The sequence below is a fragment of the Megalops cyprinoides genome, chromosome 16 (assembly GCF_013368585.1).
Source record: "Megalops cyprinoides isolate fMegCyp1 chromosome 16, fMegCyp1.pri, whole genome shotgun sequence".
Classification (NCBI taxonomy): Eukaryota; Metazoa; Chordata; class Actinopteri; order Elopiformes; family Megalopidae; genus Megalops; species Megalops cyprinoides.
The window spans coordinates 13,783,649-13,805,621 of record NC_050598.1 but is presented as its reverse complement, the minus strand read 5'-3'; the positions used below and the strand labels follow the sequence as shown (position 1 = coordinate 13,805,621).

Genomic DNA, 21,973 nt, shown 5'->3' with positions numbered 1-21,973 from the left:
TGCAAAACCATTCCTTCTTGACTGTTTGAACTTCAGAGAGTCGGTCCAGTGAAGCTACACAGAGAGCCCAGAGGTTGCAGGTTTACGTCCCACTTGGGGTATTTCTGTTGAACACTGGCACAGGATACTAAACCTGAATAGCTTCAGTAAATAGTGTTGTATCCATGTAAACTTTTAAAATTGGCTTAAATGAGTGTCTATTAATATAAAGTGCTGTTCTCAAGCTCTAAGACATATTCCTGTCAACTCCAAGTGTTTCCTTTATCATAGCATGCACTAAAAATCTGCTCTCACTTACTTGAATGGACAGCGCTTTGCACAGAACCCCATAAAGAACATTGCCCTTATCTTTCTTTCCAGCATTTCAAAGAACTCCCCTTCACTGTCACACTGTGGGCCAGAAATCCGAAATCACAAAGCCATTCAGTGTAGATTCAGGATGCACATAACCTCAATGTACAGTTAAAAATAAATCTTTTTTAGCATTTTTTTTTTCTCTGCAGAATATTAATAGGGAGAACCCCTGTGTTAGTGATTTGATTTACAGTCCATCGGCAGTGTTCAAAGCCAGGATTCAAATTTACCCTGCCCCCTGTCCCCTTGTCCCTACTCCTACCCCAGCCCCAACCCCAGCCCCATCCCGGGGGGAAGAGGGACAGTAGTTCCTGTTCCAGCGGGGGGTGACGGTGGCCAAGCTGCAGGGTGGTGCGTGGCATCCTGCCCTGCGCTCCCCCAGGAGGACAGTAAACCAGGCCTGGAGGCATCAGCACGGTGTTCTTGTTTGTTTGACCCCTCCCGAGGATGAGGAAGGAGGATGTCACTGTGTGTGTGTGTGTATGTGTGTGTGTGAGAGAGTGTGTGTGCGTGCGTGTGTGTTTGTCAGAGATAACTGGAGTTCCCTGTGTCTCATTCTGAGCCTCCAGGTGCACATCCCACTGTCCTCTCTTTGAAGAGTTTGAGATGCTTGCAAACAGTGAACGCCCTCCACTGACAGCCCAGGACAAAACAGCAGTTACACATTTGCTGTTGACACTTTATATTCAGGTTCCTTGATTAACCACAAATAAAACTAATACTTATTTATATTATCCACATTAATTAATTGTTATTTAAGCGCTTGTCATTAATATTAATGCAATGTTTTACTGTTCCTGTCCAAAAGTACACAGTGCTCACCCTCATAAAAGACTTGCTCATGAAACACAGATTAACACTAAAAAAAGCACTGTTTGACTTGTTTTGTTATTCTTGTCATGAAGTCCTTGCATGCATTGAGTGGTGTCTTCATTAGGACAGGCACTCAAATAAAAGTTAATTCAGTGTCAGTACACTGCCCGGGTGATAAATGGAATATTAGTATAATGTGTCACCCATTTGTATCCAAGTGGTGCATACTGAAGGCACTGCAGTGGACTGACAGTGAGTCACCATACATTGTTCAGTTCTTTATTGGAGGCGGTGTTATTCTTGGCAAAATCCTTTTGTCTTCATTGAGCATACATTTCGTTTGTTCTATTTAATTAATGCTGGTGGTGCTGCACATCTGATTTTCACTCTCACATCACACAGCCAGGGTATTCAAAATATTGTGTACTTAGCTGTTTTATATATGCTATGCTATATATAGGCTATATATTTTTAGATATGCTATATATAGTGCATTAATAATATATATATTGTGTGTATATAATGTGTGTGTGTGTGTGTGTGTGTGTGTGTGTGTGTGTGTGTGTGTGTGTGTGTGTATAAAAATCAATCCAAATAACTCTCTGAGTACTGAAAGAATTCCACTTCCATTGTGTTTACTCTAAAATGGTTTGGTCATCTTTGCCAAGTTGTAAATTATTGATTACAACTGAATTGCATTTGGAAAATTGTGGTTTAGGAATAAGATAAAGGCCATTATCAATGTGAAAAAATAATTCAAGACACCTGTCAACAAATTTTAGAAAACACCACTTTGTCTGGAGACAGTCTTAAGATATGAAATATCTGTTTAAAGCAGGCTGGTGAAAGAATTTTTGGTTTCTGAAAGCTGGTCATTTACTATGCTGTGAATCAACATAATAAATTGTGCACTTTGTGTGCTGAAATCACTGCTTGACAATCACTTATTATACTGACAAGATAAGCGTCTTATGCTGATCTACTGCACTGTTGTATTTGAACTCGTCTGTGTCTCCAATAAAATAGGATTACAAACAGTGAGTATGCTCTATTTTTAGTATGCTGAGGTGTTGTTAAAATCCTCCACTGTGTCAAATCAGTTCACCATAAAAATCCTTGTTTAAATGTAATTGTGTATATAGCAATGTACATGTGTATGTGAGTGTGCCTGTGAAAGTGATGTGCAAGCATTTATCTGTATGTATGAATTTTGCAATGTATGTAACTGTGTGTGTGAGCATGCATGTCTGTGAACGGTGTGTGTGTGTGTTTATGCATGGCCCCAGTTCATATCTCTTTTTGACTTGAGTCAGGGTTCTGCTGCTCCGCTTCGGTTTGCGGGGAGGGAGGGGTTGTTTTTGTCAATGGATGTCCTGAGTAGTGTCAGGGGGGTTGCATTTATGTAGCCACGACTGCATAGATAGCTCTGTGAACATCCCTCTGTCCTCCTGTCCTGTCACCGGGCCCCCCAAAACAACCGTCAACAGGAAGCGCCGTCGCCTGACCCTCCCCGCAGAGAGCGTGAGGCCCGCCAGGACGGAGCGCAGCTTCTCTCTCGCCCCCTAAGCCCACGCCAGTCCTTTGGTAGGAACAAACACGGAGAATACGCTGCCAAAGAACAACTGAGAAAGGCTGACTGACAAGTTTCAGAGGCCTCTGTATTTTCACATCTATTTTTGTGCCACAGACTTCAAACTAACGATAACATGGCCTGGGTCACGGACCTTCTCCTACACTCTGTATTATTTATTTGCTCAGCATATGCCCTTATGTAGGGTGACTTACATAGCCTACTTTCTTTTTTTACACATTATCCACTAACACGGACACATACTCACTGAGGCAGCTTGGATTCAGTGCTTACCATGCAATATTAGTACCCCTGGGAACTGAATCTTTGACCTTAGAGTTACGAGCCTGCGTCCTTAGGCACTAAGCTATACCACCGCTTTTTACTTTTTTTTTATTTACTGCTGTACCACGTGTCCTCATTAACTCTTGTTTTCTCCTCCTTCAAACCATGGGTCATAAGGAGTTTAACAACGAAAATAAAGCTTTACAATTCCCCAGGTCATAAGCAGAATCCATTAATATGCCAATAGTATGAAGCCCATGTCTTGCCTTCACGGCCACTTACATTCAAAAAAAGGAAATGTGATGCAATAGCACTGGCTTTTCATGGAGGCCAGACTGATAAAAATGGTGCAGGTGGGCCAAACATTTTCCACTTCTATATTATAAGCTAATGTATGAATAATTATTGTGTATGTCTATTAACAATTTTGACACATAACTATTTATCACATTCAGAATACAGCATCATTGCCTTATAGTTGTGTAGTATGTGTGGTAAATAATTAGTTTCGAAATGTAGAATAGGTAAGTGCTTTTGAAACAAATAAAACAATTCCAATAAACAAAATAAGCTAAATCTATATTTCAAGTCCACAATCAATGACAATTAGGAAAACAATAACAGGAATAAAAGTTCATTTTAGCAAGAGAAAAAGAAGAGATTGTATTTACTAATGATGCCATAGTCCTGGGATAATTTTGGAGGACCAAGTAATTGCAATTTTCGATGCATTTTAATGAGTCTTTTTATTACATCAAAGGGCCAAAAGGAAGTCATCACTGAAACATTTGGTCCCCAGGCAGCTGGTTAAATAGCCCTGGAGGACAGGTATATATGCTCACAGCCCACATCTTTTAGATTCATTTCTGATAACCATTTGCCTTCACATGTTATTGAAACAGGGGGCAGTCCTCTGTCTGGAGCAACCAGAAGCCCTATCCACTCCCATACAGTCTCTGCACTGTATTACTGTACAATAGACAGACACTTTTGGATGGGATGTTAAATTGAGGACCTGATTGAGTACAGTGATTAAAGATTCTGTGAATTAACATGAACACAAAAAGAGGGGGTTTCCCAGGGTCCTGGGAGCTGTCACAATTTGGCTCTGATGATCTTAGCGTGTAACCATCCGCCGATTAATCTGGTTGAAAAATAGTTTCCTTCTCTTACCTTATCTAACCAGATGAAGGGTGGTGAGTGCCCTGGCTTTAACGTTGCTCCCATACAACGTTGTGGAATTCACATTGATGGTAGCTGAGGTTTTTACAATTGTGCTACTATATTTCTTACCAAATTGCCATGTCTTTAATTGTGATGTAAAACAGGAACTGAGAATGACTCTGTAATATATTGTAGCAGGGAATTCAAAACAGCAATAGCACATGAAACCTAAGAGAAGCTTGTCCTGTTTTTTTCTTTTTTTAACTGTACTCTTGGCATAAACAGTGAGACAGCACCATTTAGCTGGTATGCAACAAGCATGTCAGTAATGTATTCAGGTGCTATACTGTTCCACCCTTTAAAAACAAGCAGTTAGACTTTGGAAATCAATTCTAAAACCTACTGGAAGCCAATGGAGTGATTCAAGGACACAAGTAATATGATCTCTCTTCTTGGTTCTTGTAAGCTGCCTGGCAGCAGCATTTGTAGCTGTTCAATAACGTAACCAGGGATACCAGAAAACAAGGAGTTACAGTAGTCTAGCCTTGATGAGATTAATGTATGCATAAATTTTTTCAGCAATAGACTGAGACTGGTATGCCCTATTTTTGGTTATATTTCTTAGATGGAATAAAGAGACTTCAGTGAGATGTTTTACATGTGATTCCATGAGTAGCTCGGGATCAAAAATCACGCCTAGACTAGACTTTTCACATCAGATGTCAGGTATAAGACCTTGGACACCAAGGAATGGCTCCTGGAGGTGGGCTGTTGCGGGTTGTCAGTGTGATGAGAGAAGAAAAGCAGGAGTAAAAGCTGGCTGCAATTTGGGGAGGGGGGAAAGAAACCCCTACCAGGAGCATAAAAGAACCTGCCTAGGGGAACTCAGTCAAGCATGTGCGAGCACATATACACATGCACACACACACACACATGCACACGCACACACACACACATGCACACACACATAAACACGTAAGCACACACAGACAGCCCTGACTCTGGACTGTGCCAAACTGCTGAATGCCTCCCTTCTGTCTGTCTGGCACTGAAAATCCCAGCCACTGCTAGCACAGATGCTTCGGGACACATTTTGTTTTCATCACATTGCATATCACATCACATACCATATGGAAGGCGTCAAACTGTCACACATACAATCGTAAATGCTTTACCAATATTGATTTTAGACATCGCATGTGATTAAGGGGCAGATTTGTTATTGCATTGTGCATTTTATCATTTAAATGTAAATCACTTCACTTAACTGAGTCATGTTGTTTAGTCTAGCAAAGTGACTCTCTGATACGAGCTGCCCTTTTAATTTCAGTGCAAAAAATTTGGCAGCTCCATGACTGATCCAGGATCAGTTTGCCTACCCTTAAATATACCACATATTTCCTTTATATTACTCAGTCAGTTCGGTATGCTTCACATGTTTGCCACTACTGGAGATAAAATTTGATTTCTAAAACAGAACACCAATAGTCAGGACAGGAACACAGATCGGAAACTCCTAGATAAAGGTCAGCTGAATATCTGGTCATTACAAAATATCTGTGCTCTAACATTTGGAATGATAAGTGGATGCTGATCCCGGATCAGCGCTTGGGGGCAGAATATACCCACACCAAAGATGCTTAACCCTGTTAAGGGGATGTACCATATTCCAGAAGTATTACAGGCTCTCTATAAAAGACTCTATATATCTCTCACTTGGAAGGACAGGTTACCATGGTTTCACTCACAGGCAGCAATCATTCGGCTCAAGTGCCTGTGTTCAGGTTGAACAGCGTTGAGAACATGCAATTAGCTCTTCTGATTGCTTGTATGGTTCTTTGTTGGGCACTCTGTGTCCTGTGAGATTAGAAAAGGTTTTCCTAATCATCGTGTTTAGCTTTACATATATGTTTGCATCTGACTGATTGCATGCTTCTCGCACCTTTGGATATGCCACACTTATGCCTGTGCTCTTACAGGGTTTACAACATGCACCATAAGTATTCTGCCATAGCAGGCTTTGAAGTCCCTCTGGGTAAGAGCATCTCTCAAATCAATAAATCATGAATGACAAAAATAGTAGAAGACACACCTGTTAGTCTACACCAACTGACTTGCAGATGTAGTCAAGGATGAACAACAGGGGGCAGCAAAGTACAGAGGGCACTGGGCTAGGTGATTGTGCTGTGGAGGTAAGGGAATACCGACCTGTGCTATCCCTCTCAGTCTGTGGTTTTCCCCTGTCCTGAGCCCCTTTCAATGAAGGGTGATACAGTTAGATGGAGCAGCGCCTTACCCTGCACCCCATCCTGACTGCACACAGGTACAGGTGTGGATGCAGGCACATTATTTCAACAGGTACAATGTAGTACAGTACAATCAGCTGTAACAGTAGTAAAGAAATGGGCAGAAAAACATGGTTTAACATTTTTCTGTTTTGGTCGCATAAGGAGCCAAAAGGTATCCTGCTGGAAATTAAAACTCTAACTTGGCCAAACTTGCACGCTGTTGCAATACCAAACAGAGGATTGGTGGGGATTAGTACAAGGCTTGCAGGCGATTTCAGCTTCTAAATGTGCTTTTTATTGTTAATAAGAGACAGGACAAAGAGAATACCACATTTTCATCACATCGATCACTGTCCAGTCAGTGAAAACAGGAAAACACACACCTGTATACACAATACAGTACAGGTCATATATCAAGAGTTCACTTGCCTGACTAGAATCACAGAATCACATCAATGTGTGAGAAGGGACTGTAAATGATGTCACAGGACATCATTCATTCACTCCCTGAGAGTGCAGAGACCGCACCAGTGCTGCAGGGACCTCCTTAGGAGCTGTCAAAGCAGAGGCGGGAGAAGTGTGAAGACGACCACATGGCATAGGAAAGAGAGGAATCGGCTCTCTCCACTGCAACTGGAGGATAAAAAAAATATCTGCTCACAAATATACAAACTGCCTAAAAGATCCAGCAGGTGGGCTCCCAAAATGCACGCCCTGGCGCAGAGGGAGGGACTGGGGAGACAGAAGAGCCAGGTGGGACAGCTGGCAGGAGAGGCAGGTATGGGAAACAAAGCAAGAGGCCTGGAACAAACCAAGGTCTGAAGAAGGCTGAGCTGAGACCAGACCCCCTGCCACCCTGGAGGCGGTCGGCATGGAGATTCGGCGAGTCACTCCGATGAGTGTGAGCAAGAATACACCGAGCAAGCTGCAGAGACACAGCCACGTGAAGTACAGTGGATATAAGAATTCTACACACACTTATGAAATTGCAGGTTTTTGAAATGTAAAGAAAGACATAACATAAATGTCAGACTGTTTCCATCTGTAATGTGACCTTCCAACAAACAAAAATCCAGAGAAAGAAAGAGTTAATTATTAGGATAAATAAATAATAATAAAAAAAATAACACCCTGATTGCATAAGTCTGCACACCCCGCCCAACTAATACTTTGTGGAAGCATCTTTTGCGTTTATTACAGCAGCAAATCTTTGTGAATAAGTCTCTGTTAACTTTGCACATCTAGACTTTGGAATTTTATCCCACTCTTCTTTGCAAAAAAGTTCAAGTTCCTTCAAATTGCGAGGGGATCTCCTGCGTACAGCTCTCTGTAGGTCATTCCACGGGTTTTCGATGGGATTGAGGTCTGGGCTCTGACTGGGCCTTTCCAAGACTTTGATTTTCCTTTTCTGAAGCCATGCCTTGGTTGACTTGGATGTGTGCTTTGGGTCATTGTCATGCTGGAATGTAAAATTCCTCTTCATCTTCAGCTTTCTGACAGAAGCCAGCAGGTTTTGTGCCAAAATATCTTGATATTTTGAGCTATTCATTATCCCATCTATCTTGACAAGAGCCCCTGACACAGCTGAAGGGAAACAGCCACAAAGCATGATTCTACCACCACCATGCTTCAAAGTCAGTATAGCCACTGTAAGGGCCAGACCATGATCCACCATGGCAGATACTCATAGGAGCACTGGAGGAGTAGCAAGCCTGAGTTTACAGATATATTCATCCCTCATTACACAAACACAAAGGCTGTTTGTTTGATGGATCTTAATCTGTCCTGAGCTCTTGGCTACAATGTTTATGTTAATAATGCTTTTAATGTTACACAGTTTTGATTATTTTGTATTATTATTTTCTCACAGATCCAAAGGAAGTTGCATATGTTTTAGAAAGTGTGGATACAAGGAAAACGCTTGCAGATTAAATTCCCATGTCGTCAAAACCTTGAGGAAGTCACCTTAAAGGTGCATCTGTATCCACCGACATTTACATCGACCAGGTGGACTGACAGCAGATGCTGATAATAAAGACTCACGCATCATTACGAAATTTAGATTTCTTGATCTGCACTGCTCCCGTACAACAGCAACTCATTCAGAGTAAGAGATACACACTGAGTTTTACATTAGCTGGATGGACTGAGGGTGGACAGATCGTCAGATTGGCACATGCATACGGTATAAACACAAACATCTGCGAGCAGCATCTGCTCTAAAATGAGGCGCACGCGGAGGGCAGTCTTCCGCTTTTGGCTCCCTGACAGCCGTTTGTTCAGGGCAAGACAACAACAATTTCAACAGCACCGTTTCCCCATTCCAGCCACCATGTTCAAAAATGCCAAGACTGGCAGCATGACTGAGACTAGCAGGCACGCTTCATCACCTCTGCCACTGACGCGTGCTTGGAGGGGACGCTAGTGTTGCAGCCAAACGTGAGTTGACACTGTCGTGCCAATGAGTAAAACTCATGCTACAGTATGTAAGGTGCACGTTACAATGTATTTATGTGCAGATATATTGACTGAAGCAGTCTAGTTTGTGATCAACCATCCAAAAAAGCGGTAGTTGCAAAAACGGCTGCAACATCCATGTCACATGTCTGCTTCATTAACCACTGTGTCATCTTGCCCAACCGCCCACGAGTTGCATCTTTAATATGGAAAATGGCCAGATACGTACTGCGCAGACAGGTTGACGCTTCCATTTCATGCTTTTAGCAACATCACAGAAAATGTGGTGTCTATCAAAACAATGAGGACATGTTTCAAACCACCAACCGTGATGTGCAAATTTAAGATGCAACCCCTTATCAGGTTTCCTTTTCATGGTGCAGTACCTTCAGGAAATTCATTTCTGTGAGACGGAAATGTCAAATGGATTTTTTTGTTCCCATTAAAATTGTTATTTCAGTCTGTTATTAAAACTATCCTTTTTTTTCCTATAATGTTACAAGAAGCAATTAATTTTGAACAAGATTTCAGACAATTAAAGCAACCACTTTCACTAATGCTCACCTATGAATTCACAGCAACTCTGAATCATTCGGTCTCAACCTATCAGAAAGGGTTTACAGGAAATAATTCTATCCGTGGCAATGGCAACACTAGACATGGGTGTGGGCAGCTGGAAATGCAATTACATGCAGGCTGTTAACAGTGACATGCTTAACACATTCATAATTCAATTCTGCTTTTAATTGATTTCGAGAACATACACATCTTCTGATTATCATTTATATTTGAAAAGCCCAGTAAGGCAGCAAGACAAAATTAACAACTCAAACCAGATTTTTTTTTTCCATACAGTACTTCTTAAGCTAAAATACATACTGTAAAAATACACATGAACATGAAATTCATCGCCATGCGGTAGTGATAGTCTATGGCAACACTGTTTTCATAACCACTTGGAAATGTGTGTAATGAAAAAGCTATACATCTATGTGTTCTATCTCACATAAGACATGCCTGACAAAATGTATTAGGAATGCCATTAAAACACTAAGATGAGGAGGACATGCTGGCAATGGGGAAAATAGCAAGGGGGCATTAATCTTACAGCATCGTAATGAGTGGGTAGCACAGTCAGAATTCACAAATGTCTTCCATTTCTGTTCAGTATTCCTTCCGCAGTCAGGCTTTCACACAGATGGGTCCCTTTCATTTGAAAAAAATCCCATTAGATATACCACAATATTTTTTAAACTGGCACTTACAACAGTGCTGTATTACATTGTATCGCTGGGAGTATTTCGGTGAACAAAAAGCTTTAACTGTTTGTTTTGAACGCTGTGTGTAAGACATAATATTCAGACTAAAGTAAAAACTCAGAGCCACATCCCATTGCCCTAATTCCATGAATCAAGCAAAAAAAATGGACATTAAAAATTAAAACCTTTTCTGTGGCCATATAGTGTACTTAGGGTTAAGAGTCTCCTTGGGAATTACAGAGAAAAGCTACTTTGCTTCTTTCAGTTGCAGCCTTTCAGCTGGTTGTCATGTACAGAATGACTCACATCACCCACCCTTGGTTGAGCACTGTAGTCTTAACAAATATTGCACAAATACAAGTCTGGTAGGAAACATTTTCGGTGAGAATTTTTGTTGCTTTTCTCAGTGGAAAATTAAACAAATCATTACTATGAATTGCTGCTACTACATTATACATAAGCAATCAACTGGAAGGCATAGGAAGATAACGGGAGGAGCTAAGCACATACACACAATGTGACTCTATTGTCCCCAGGCATAGAGTGCCCGTCCATTAAACCTCAGCTATATATATTACAACTAAGCATATAAGCTCAATTATTTGGTACCTTTCAAGGCACTAAAAACACTTCACAGTGAGAGAGGAAACTCACCTTAACCACCACCAATGGCTAAGGACCACACAGTATTCACAGTAATATACAGTAGGTATTTACTTTGTTTTCACCCTGCATTCAATATTTATTAACATGTATATGCCGTTTTTAAATATCACAACTGCGCTATATGAGTCATAAGCGCTGCAAAGACAACTGTTAATTTGCCTGGTGTCAAACCCAGTTCCATGGAGATCCACGTTTTATACAAGCTTTTTTATTAACCCATCCATTTACACTCATCCAATCATTTCACATTTTTAACATTTTCTGTGAATGATGAATATCAGCTGGAGAATATATTAATGCCTCAGGTAATGTGAGAGATTCTTTTGGTGTCAACTAATCAAACCAGGGTGGAAAGAATTACCTCGAAGAAAAATCTACCAGCATGCTCACAGCCCTCAGAAATTTTCTTTGATACCCCAGTGATGCTGGCAAGTGCCCCATGGAGGCATTTGAGAGCAACTGCCTGTAATATTGGGAAATGCCACTTGGGGGAGTTACAGAACTACTCCCTGTAATACTGGGAAAGTACACTTGAAGGCATTCCGAAGTGATTCCCTGTGATACTGGGAATTACCACTTGGGGGGCGTTTAGATCGGCCCTAAGGGGAAGTGGAGGAGCCGGATGGGCTGAGCTTTCTGCCCCCGCTCACTCACGCAGGTGCTGAAGAAGGGGAAGGCTCGACCCCGCGGCCCGTCCGTAAAGGAGTAGAGGAGCAGCATGCTGTCCGCGTTGTAGAAGGACACCCTCCGCTCTTCGCAGTCCAGGAACACCCCGATACGCTGGGGAGGGGACACCAGGGGCAGAGGGGTCCAGGGCTGGGTGCCGGCAGAGTATTCGTTCCCATTTCGGAGGCGGAGGGTCCAGTAACCGTTCTCAGGGCTCAACTTGACTCTGGCCTGGCGGTTCACCGCCTCGAGGGCCACACCCAGGTCCCACTTGGTTTTGCTGCCCACGCCCACCTCCCAGTAGTGGCGCCCTGACTGGAAGCCTTGGGCCCCCAGCACGTTGACGCACTGAACGAAGCGCTTCACATTCCGCCGGTACGGCAGCATCTCCTCACACTCCACCACTGTGGTTTTGTCAGGGGACAGACACAGGCTAGGATGCGCGGTGTCCACGTCAAAGGTCAGGGGAGCCGGGCCTGAGGACAGAACACAGCAAAGGACACAGAAAGCTTAGATGCCAAATTGCCAAAACACATTTCTGTTCTTACATTCTGTTCAGATTAGGAAAAAAAAAAAAAAAAAAAAAAAAAAAAAAAAAACTTTCACTCAAATAACTCACAGAATATTATACAGCTGCAAGTCATTTGTCATTAATGACAATAAAACTAATTTCTTAAATCTGTATGCCTACAGTGCTGGAAACTCTGCCAACAAAACCTGCAGTAGAATTCAAGCCATTTACAACTGTGACCCTCTGGAAAGTCAAGTTTCCTCATAACTTTGCCATTCTAAGTCAATACCTGGCTTCAGATGCTTGAACATCCTCCTCCAGGTGATGTACTGCAATGGGGCCATGTATCTGCTGCTGAAAGCGTTAATGTCAATTTCTGCTTCCTTCTCCACTTGAACAGATGGTCTAGAGAAGCCAGGGACACAAAAAGAAAGCAAATAAAGCAAACTGTCCAACATACTCAGAATGTACTGTCCCAAGGGCTGGAAAGCAGAAATGGCAAATTATTTGATTCAACTTTAGTTATTAACTTTTTTCAGCCAGTTTTTCTTCCAATTTGTCCATCAAAATAAATATGCCTCTGTGCCTGATGCTGTCTGAGCAAAAGGCTAAAAAGACATTTAATGTCACCAGCAGCTGGAAGTTCGCTAGTTCATCATGATCTGAAATACAGCTGAACATCACCATTTTCTATTTTACAAAAATGTACAAGTATGAAATGCTTACACCAACCCCAGAACCGACAGTTTTGTTCAAGAAATGCATTTTGAATGCTTTGAGATTCATTACCTTAGAGATGAGGCAGCATTGCTGGGAACTGTCATAACCAGCTTTTGCAATCTATCAAGCATATACAAAAAGGTGAGCTAGTCACTTCTCTTTTAACCGGTGTTCTATGAACTGTTTGAGTAAATGAGCCACTCTGCATTTTTAAGTTTGCAGACCATCTTTTAGCATACACATCTTTCTCCAAGTGCATATATCTCCCTTTTTCATCCATTAAACAGAAATATGAATATGGTTGTGTGGAACTGGGATAATCCATTAAGCTCCTCAAGAAATTCAGACACAGAGCAATGTCTCCTCTTCCAAAAAAAGCATGTGTGATACTGCAATCTATACATAACACATTAAATTCAGATGAGCCTTCCTTTTGCAAGCTAGAGGCAATCCAAGCAAGCATGTAGCTATAATTTGGCAAACGGAATAAAACATTCAGTTTCCTACACAGGAATCGAAGTAGAAACAACTCAAATTTCTTAGTGGGGGGCCATTCAAAATACACTATTTGGCCAAAAGTATGTGGACACCCCTCCTAATTATTGAGTTCAGGTGTTTCAGCCACACGGATTGTTAACAGGTGCATAAAATCAAGCACATATCCATGCAAACTCCATAGACAACCCTAGGAAATGGAATGGGTCATACTGGAGAGCTCAGTGACTTTAAATGACTGTCATAGGATGCCATCTTTGGCACAAGTCAGTTTGCAAAATTTCTGCACTGCTAGATCTGCCCCGGTCAACTGTAAGTGCTATTATTGTCAAGTGGAAGCATCTACGAGCAACAACATCTCAGCCACAAAGCGGTAAACCACACAAACTTACAGAGCGAGGCCACCGAGTGCTGAAGCGAACCCCATATTAATGGCCATGGTTTTGGAATAGGATGTCCAATAGCTCATATAAGTGTGATGGTCAGGTGTCCCAATATTTTTGGCCATATAGTGTATATGAGATCAGCAGATTCAAATGCAAAATGTCATGCTTTACAGAGACTGCCAAGTACATAATGACAGACTACAAAAAGAACAATGTGAATGAAATTCACTCAGGGGTCTAATGCCCAAGTGAGCTTAACACATCTGCCCAATGCCAAATCAAACTGCCTGACACTCTCCCATATACTAACCCTGTTTCACATTTTAAGCCAGTCAGATACCAGTATATATTCAGGAGGATGTATGATTTCTGCATAAAGCCCATCAAAAAGGGAATCAATTTCATACTGTATGGAGTGATTGATACCCACCTGAAATTTACCTCTGGCAGCTGAAAGAAAAAGGAAAAACATTTCAATGAAACAGCTATCAAGATGATAAACAGGCATTAAGGGTATACTGATCAATGGACTGTATCATACAAAGGTATACATCTTAGATTAAGAAAAATCCTTTAGCAGTGCTGCTCAATACAGATGACAACATACAAAAAGGGAAAGTGTATACACGATGGGAAACCATGTCTGACCATGAACAGCTCCTGTAATATTATCAGACTTGATCCCAATTTCACCAGGATGATGTTACCTGGTACAGTGTCATTTGTCAAATTCACTGTGTGTGGCCATACAAAGACATATTTGATGCCCAATACGCCTGGGGGCTCTACGAACGAAGCCACTGGATTCGTAAAGGTTTCCCATACAGAAAATGTTCTTTTCTGTTGACGTTACCTGACCTGAACCAAACTCTGTCACGCTACCATAAAAATATAAAAGACATAAAAAATAAATACAGCTCCAAGCAGCGATTACATGGGCCAAAATACAAAATGGCCAAACACAGTCATGGTTGTTATCATGGGGCAATTACAATAACACTTGCAGTGTTCAATGTAGTTTACCATGAGATCATCTGCAGCTTTTTAATGTCTTCAAGGCTGAGCTCATAGGAAGAAACAACTAACTTCACATGGTCATGTTAAATGCCCCCACACCTGTGCTCATTCCCAGGTGCCTACTCTCTCTTAGACCCAAAAAGAACAGTCTTAAAATTTCTTAATGCCCTCTGGAAGAGACATAAACATCACATGACTATCTCTGGAGCAAAAAATGTTCTTGATCTGTTTCAATTATGAGGTTCAACAGAAAATCCTGTCCTGGGGAAAGCATTTAGTTACAATCCCATAATTCAATAGCACATTTGAAAGCGTATCAATCACTTGGAAAGCTCAATACCAAGAACAGTCAATACTGACTATCATTACGTATTATAGATGCAAGAACAGATATTGTGCAAATACATTAGCATAACTGCAGATGTTTCGACATTGTACAGGCAGCTAGTCTGAGCCTGAGCCGTTCAATACCATATTAATGCATAAACTAAAATTACACTTTGATAAGAATCTTATATTGTAATACTTTATTGTGAACTGTCCCAAACCTCTGCTAACCACCTCTCTCCAGACAGGATGCTTTCTGCAGATCTTGGCTTGGTTCTATGTTGTGTCATTGACTCAGCAACGCTTTTCAGCTGATGGCTGTGTTGCCTCAGTAACATTATCACACATCCTGTCAGCCATAAGAATCTGTCCCCCTGGCATGCACCTTAGTCTGATACAGTGTAATACACATGGCAGTGCATAATAAAATATGCATAATCATTCACCACTTAAAGTAGTCATTACATAAAATGCTCATCAAAATAAACAGGTATGGTTCACTGTGGAGCCAGATGCTTTAAGATGCTTTAACAGTGAGAAAGATGCATTTTCACAAAGCACATTTTCAGTACAGCAATCTCACAAATGTGAAAATCTCTCCCTCTAAAACCAAGTCCAGTACACATGCACACAGGCACACACATGGAGACGTGTCATATCTATCCTTTAAACCAGGTCCAGCACCCATGCATCTACACACACAGACAATCACATGCACACACATGTGCACACACACACACACACACACTCTCACACACACACACACTCTCTCACACACACACACACACACACACACACACACACACAGAGGTGTTACATCTATTCTTTAAACACATTGCCATTCTGAGGTTTTAACTCCTTGCTGAATGGATTTCAGAGATGTTGTGACAGCCACCTCCATCAGTACGGTGTGCTCCATGGATTCGGCGGCCTGCTGCAGTGCGCGCATGCTCTCCTCAGCCTCCTTGACGGCCCCCCGCAGCCGCTCCAGGTGCCGGCCCATCTCCTCCAGCATCCCCTCCTGCTCCCGCTGCAGCTGATCCAAGACAGAGGCCTCCTCCTCCAGCAGGATCTGCCGCAGGGCCTGGAACTCGCTCTGCACTCGTCCCTGGAGCTCAGCGCCCACTCTCTGGGGACAGCGAGAACTTTTGTCAGCCCCCTCCATCACCCGCACGCCCTCTCACCAGCTGCTTACGAAGTCAAACCGTCACATCACAATCACAAAAGACCAAAAATGTCTATGATAAAGCTAAATATAAAGCAAACTGGCTAGCAAACTGCTTGGATTGGCTGATAAAAAATGTTAATTTGTTGAGTTTACATGTTGGGTGATAAATATTCTCCACAGTCACTATTTACATATCTGCTTGCGTCTTTGGCTAACTCACCACCCTAGGCCTGCTATATTCTTCCATATGCATGGCATGTCATGTCATGGTTTATATCTAAAATGTATGTATTTTCTTGAGAAAATATGAATAAAGTCAAAATATTGAGGACTCAAAATCTACACTTTAGCCAGAGGTACTTATGCGACATGCAACAGCACTTAAAACATCAGTAAACTGAATTCCGATGTCATATATGACACACAAAAGTCAACCAGCTGCCTCTAATCTAATCCAGTTATGGCCAAAGGGTGTGTGATGGTACAAAGTTGTCAAACAGAAATTAATGCCAGTAGTTTATGCCAAGAGCACTGCAAAAAATGAAAATCTGGAAAATAATCTTATACATTAATAAATCCTCCATTCACTTGCAGACTGACAGAATGCACCTTTATAGTGTCCACTTTCTCTTTGTCTTGCCGTATCATGTTCAGGTAGTCCTCTCTCTTCGAACGATAAGACTCCAGGGAATCTTTCAGTTGTTTCTGAAAGTAACACAACTTCATGTGTGTCATCTGAGGATTTTTAAAGTTACACGTGATTTGGTCAGAAGAGACGTGATGAGGCTTTATTAGTTTGATAGCTAGCTAGCTCTTAGTAATATGACAAATTAGCTAGCAAGCTATCCAGCTTTCTATGTTGTTTTTATTGTAGCTAGCTATCTATGTGTTTGTTTGCAAGGTGATATTTGTATTTGTCAGCGGAATGTGACAGTAGCTAGTTATGTTTATTGTTTGTATTGTAGCTAGCTGTTAGCTAGATTTGTCTTTGTAAGGTGGCATTTGTTCTTTTCAGCTGAATGTGCAAGTAGCTAGCTAACTAGATAATTTGGCTTTCACGCACTTTGCTAGCTATCAAACCAATACAGCTTCATCATGTCTCTTATGAACAAATAGTTCATTTTAACATTCGTACTGCAAGCCAAGGTATTGACTTCTGATCTTAAGTACCATTTATTAGCTAACTAGCAACTTAACGCTAGTTAGCTAACTAGCTAGCGTTAAGTGTGCCAGGTCATTCATTCATTAGTGGATATAACTAATTCCAGCAACTGTATCTCTTTTGAATTCATTTAGGGATCTTTGCTGACCCATCTGGCTATTTTTGTTTTATTTCTTCAAAAGGTAGATACAGACACATGTCAAACTTTTGGTCCACTTTGCCATAGATGCTGGCTGAAGAGTTACCCTGCTCCCACACTGAGCGTGACGTAAGAGCAAAATGGCCGCCATGTGAATAAGGCTAATTATAGTACCACCTATTGGATCTTCTCCGAAAATGCAGCTGGGTATGCTACTGTTGTCCAAGTCAGACTGCAAATAACCAACACACATTTAGCCAGCGCAAAATTGATGCAACAGATAAACATCGGCCAGTGCCATCGGTGAATGTCATCTTATTTGCTGATTTGCTATTGGTGCATCCCTACTTTCAAATGGCCTTTTTTCAGAACCAGGGTCTGCAGCAGCATTCAGATGCAGCCAAGTCCTCTTGAGGCGATCTTAAATTAGGCTTACAAAGAGAAATTATCTTGTCTCTCAAATATCTTGTCGGCATATGCACTCTTACAGACCCAAAAACATTTCTATTCAGGAAGGTTTCACCATAATGTGGTATGATGAAACACAAGAGCAAGAACTTACATTATAATAACCGCTAATAAAAAAATAAATCACAGATAAAGAAATTATTTGCCTCAACTTAACACTGAGGAAGCAACTGATGGTGAGAAGTAAACACGAACAATGTAGGCCTTATTTCTCAATGTCCCATCATGCAATCAGTCACAGACCTCAAACTGTGCAAGATCAAACTGTGAGATTTGATGCACGGCTGTCTACTCAACAAACACAGCATTATATATTTGTAGCCTATTAAATTTGTTTATTGTTGTGCCAGAAATGTTGACCCTCTTCACACTGAATAAAGTGTCAAATATAAAAAGTTTATGGATCTGACCATGCAATACGCTATGCTGACATAACCGTGTCAGGAGAATACAGTCTGACCACAAATCAACAAATCACTTAATATGAATACATTGTAAAAGTGAAGGTGTTTAACAGACAGAGAGGCTCATGAAATATTTGAATTGTTCAGACATACACAGCAACTTTAAAGAAGATTTCACAGGGTCATGCAAAAATCTGTATGATTTCACACGGATAGTCCATAGAAACGCGATGAGTCACCACCCTCAGCACAGGAAATCAGCTGAGGTCTGTCATATGACAACCAAACTTTCTACATGATTACCGCTATCAACCATAAACAGGGAAGTAAAATTTTCATCAGGGGATATATGATAGGGTTCTAAAGGCAATATAAAACAAACTTCATAGCACCATTCACTGATTTTAACTGAGGTACAAAGGAAGTGAAGAAACCATAAGTGTATAAACTGCAAATAAACTTTAACCACAGGCACATTTATTCAATATACAGCTTCAAACAGACTATTAGCAAGCTTCAGAATTCAAAACTCATAAAGGCTAATGTACATCAACTGCAACTAATTTAATATAAGAAGTTAGGGCAATATAGTGTGTCACCATAAGAAACTGTAGTACACAGTTTAATACCAGTAATTTCTGCCAAGCACACTTAAAATGATACAAAAATCAATGAAATTAATCTTGCCATCTCATTCAAGGATAACAGAATTACTTTCAGGCCAATTATTCAAATACTGCATCAGCCTGAACTGATTATTTACCGGTGTCATCCTGCATAAATTCAGAAGATGTTAAAAAGGTTGCAGGAAAATCTCACAGTCATATCAATTAAGGAAGCCATCAGCCGTGGGAAGGCTCTATCTGAACAGAAACCAACTGTAAGGACTCCAAGGCCAACGTCTGTTCCACTCACGCCTCCACGGGAATTAACATTCCAGTTGCTGTGTGACTTATATGGCAGTTACACACTAAACCCTGATCCATTAAACCTGCCACACTTTGGACCACAAGACCATTTCCAGCTGGAGAACAATGAGAGAAATACACTTGCAACACTGCTGGCAATTGACCTTTTGAACTCTGTAATTTTGGGAAAAAAAAAAAAAAGAACAAACAACTAAACATACAAACACAGACTTCTGCCCTTTTCATACAGCAAGCCAGCCATGGAAAATGCATACAAATCAGCATTTAACAGTGGCAAACATGCTGACAAATATCAGATGACTAGCTACATAATGTGTGCCATTTCACAATTCCATCACCATTCTTTCGTGCACGTTTCAGCTAATTTTATCATTAAATTCACTATACGCAAAAATGCACAAATACACAAAAATAAATACATAAAAATTCATTTCATATATTATTTCTATAATGATACGCTTCCCCATTTATTCTCCATCTGGAGAGTTTTTGCACGTTCACATTCGCCTTGGCCAATAAATGCAATGCAATTTATCATAACAGAAGCCCCTGACGACATCTTTAAGCTAAGAGCACCAGACTCACCTGAAGGTTCTTCTGATATGTATTGCTGGAGCTGGCCTTCACCTTCTCCACCATTCCTGCAACGAGATAGTTGGTCTGGAACTGCCGGTTTGGGAACTCTCGGCGGCACTGCGGGCAGGAAGCGGGGCCGCGGAGGCCCCTCCAATATGTGGAGATGCAGGCTCTGCAGAAGTGGTGCATGCACGCCAGCATCACTGGGTCCGTGAACAGGTCGCAGCAGATGGCACAGGTCAGGTCCTCTTTCAGAGACGACCTCTTCTTGTCATCAGATGCCATGGTGTTAACCGGAGGCTGCTCGTTAACCACCAAATCCGTTTCACCTAGTTCTGTTCAGGAAGTTGAAACCAGGCATCAGATGGGTGTGCCGATGTAGCTAGATAGCTACAAGGCACTAATAAGCACATTTGCCAGGCCTTTAAATACGCCATTTAAGTTCAAGATTTCGACAATTTCTTGACTAAGATCATTCCGTTTACCATGGGAAATTCAAATTAGTTAGCTTTGCTATGTTCAATCTCAATTGGCGGAAAATGATGCTACAAATAATAATATCACAAATAAAGCTGCAAATGTTAGTTGTTTTGCGTGAAGCTACAGTTGCAACATAATCCCTGATAATAACGTTATATCATGTTTTCAGTGTCAGAACAATCACAAATGTTAAACTTATAAGACAGCTAGTTAGCTTCAAAGGGATTTTTGACTTGTGAAATGGAAACGACTTTGGCATAAACTTGTTGAAAATTGGCTCATCCTACTGTCAGAACAAAATTCTAATTTCGTAAATTATCGAAATATGAGGTGCGGTTATCTAACTGGAGAAGTCATTTTGTCCCTTCTTTAAGCAATTCTTTAAGATATTGTCATTTCCACTTGCACCTGCTTTACCTCGAACAACCATATCGATTAGACATGTCTTTGTTCGAATCGCCACATGCCGAATACATGTGCAAACTGAGAAGACAATCTGAAGGGTCTTACCAAAACCGGTCCTGTTTTCATCCAGAATGACCCACACACCACTCTCTCTGAGTCTCCTGACTCAACTACTTTTTTATCAAGCACACTGGCTTGTCCAGAAAGTTCTTTCAATTTCGTTTTTTCCCTTTTATAAACTCGAGAGGTATCATCCTTTTGAAAATGTTCACGAGTAACTACACCAGGAAACCATTTCCCTAGACATGATCGCCAGATACAGCTAATCGCAATTTGTTTATTCTTTGTAGACGCTTTAGCCGACTAGTTAACTAGGCAGCTAGAACCAGCTAGTTGTGAAATTCTGCATTTCAGTTCGCTAGTTAGTCCACAAAGCTAACTTGTGTGGGACGCCAGCAAAAAACGCGCTAACAACATAAACAACAACAGTAGCAAGCGAAGATTTTCTTCATATAAAATAGGTTTTCTGAACAAATCAACTGGCTATATGCCTGTTGGCTATCGCAATAACTTTTACATTCGATACCTTGATATTCGTGTCTCCAGCAAAGAAAGTTCGTGCTGTTCCACCTTGTCACTGTTTTGGCTTTACTTCCGGAAAAATCTCGATCTGCGTCGTTGGACAGACAGGACTCTCAGCGAATGCGAATCTGCGTTGGCTGCCTCCTCCGTCAGCATTGGATAATGGAGGAGACACTTTTGAAGCGTCCTTCACGTGTAAAAGAAAGAAAGAATGTTTTTTCCTGCTTGTTATGCAAGTTATGCGTGTGATCTGGGGAATATCCACTGCACTTTCTGTTTCGACTGAGAATAGTTGTATATTATTATTTTTTTTTATTATTCATACCAAGTGCAACATTTTACTCTCCACGTAAAGAAGGAATTGTTTTAGTAACAGTTGTATACAAGTATTATGTAACAACAAACTATAGCTAGGCAGCATGCTGGGTAGCAAATTATTAAGTGGACCAAAGGTACAGGCGCTACCTAGCAGTTCCATTAAGGTACATAAAACAAGTAAAACAGTATAGTTTTTTATTATTATTATTTGGCACCACATGGGAGATAATGGAAGTGTAAGGGTGAAAGAGTATATATTTTATTATTTAAAACACCAACAAGTTTCAGCTAAAAGACTTCATTGGGACAATCCATAACAGACCACAATCATGGTTTTAAAAGTCTAACTGGACACTTCCACTTT

General features: G+C 41.1%; 1 protein-coding gene across 1 annotated transcript; it reads right to left on the bottom strand.

The window, feature by feature from the left end:
• Nucleotides 1-9,826: 9,826 nt before the first annotated feature.
• Nucleotides 9,827-21,350, bottom strand: trim105 (tripartite motif containing 105). Its single transcript, XM_036548291.1, has 7 exons — nucleotides 21,296-21,350; nucleotides 19,834-20,159; nucleotides 16,756-16,851; nucleotides 15,874-16,107; nucleotides 14,065-14,084; nucleotides 12,323-12,438; nucleotides 9,827-11,998 (listed from the first exon to the last, which is right to left on the bottom strand). The coding sequence occupies exons 2-7, from the start codon at nucleotides 20,107-20,109 to the stop codon at nucleotides 11,445-11,447; spliced, it is 1,296 nt and encodes a 431-aa protein (XP_036404184.1). The 5' UTR covers nucleotides 20,110-20,159; nucleotides 21,296-21,350; the 3' UTR covers nucleotides 9,827-11,444.
• Nucleotides 21,351-21,973: the final 623 nt, after the last annotated feature.

What these genes read in the sequence shown, in the direction of transcription:
- trim105 (XM_036548291.1), bottom strand. Translation starts at nt 20,109, where the DNA reads ATGGCATCTGATGACAAGAAGAGGTCGTCTCTGAAAGAGGACCTGACC. An exon ending in CATATCAGAAGAACCTTCAG is followed by an intron (nt 16,852 to 19,833) that starts GTGAGTCTGGTG and finishes TGTTACTTTCAG; the next exon opens with AAACAACTGAAAGATTCCCT. An exon ending in GTTCAAGCATCTGAAGCCAG is followed by an intron (nt 11,999 to 12,322) that starts GTATTGACTTAG and finishes TTCTGTCCTCAG; the next exon opens with GCCCGGCTCCCCTGACCTTT.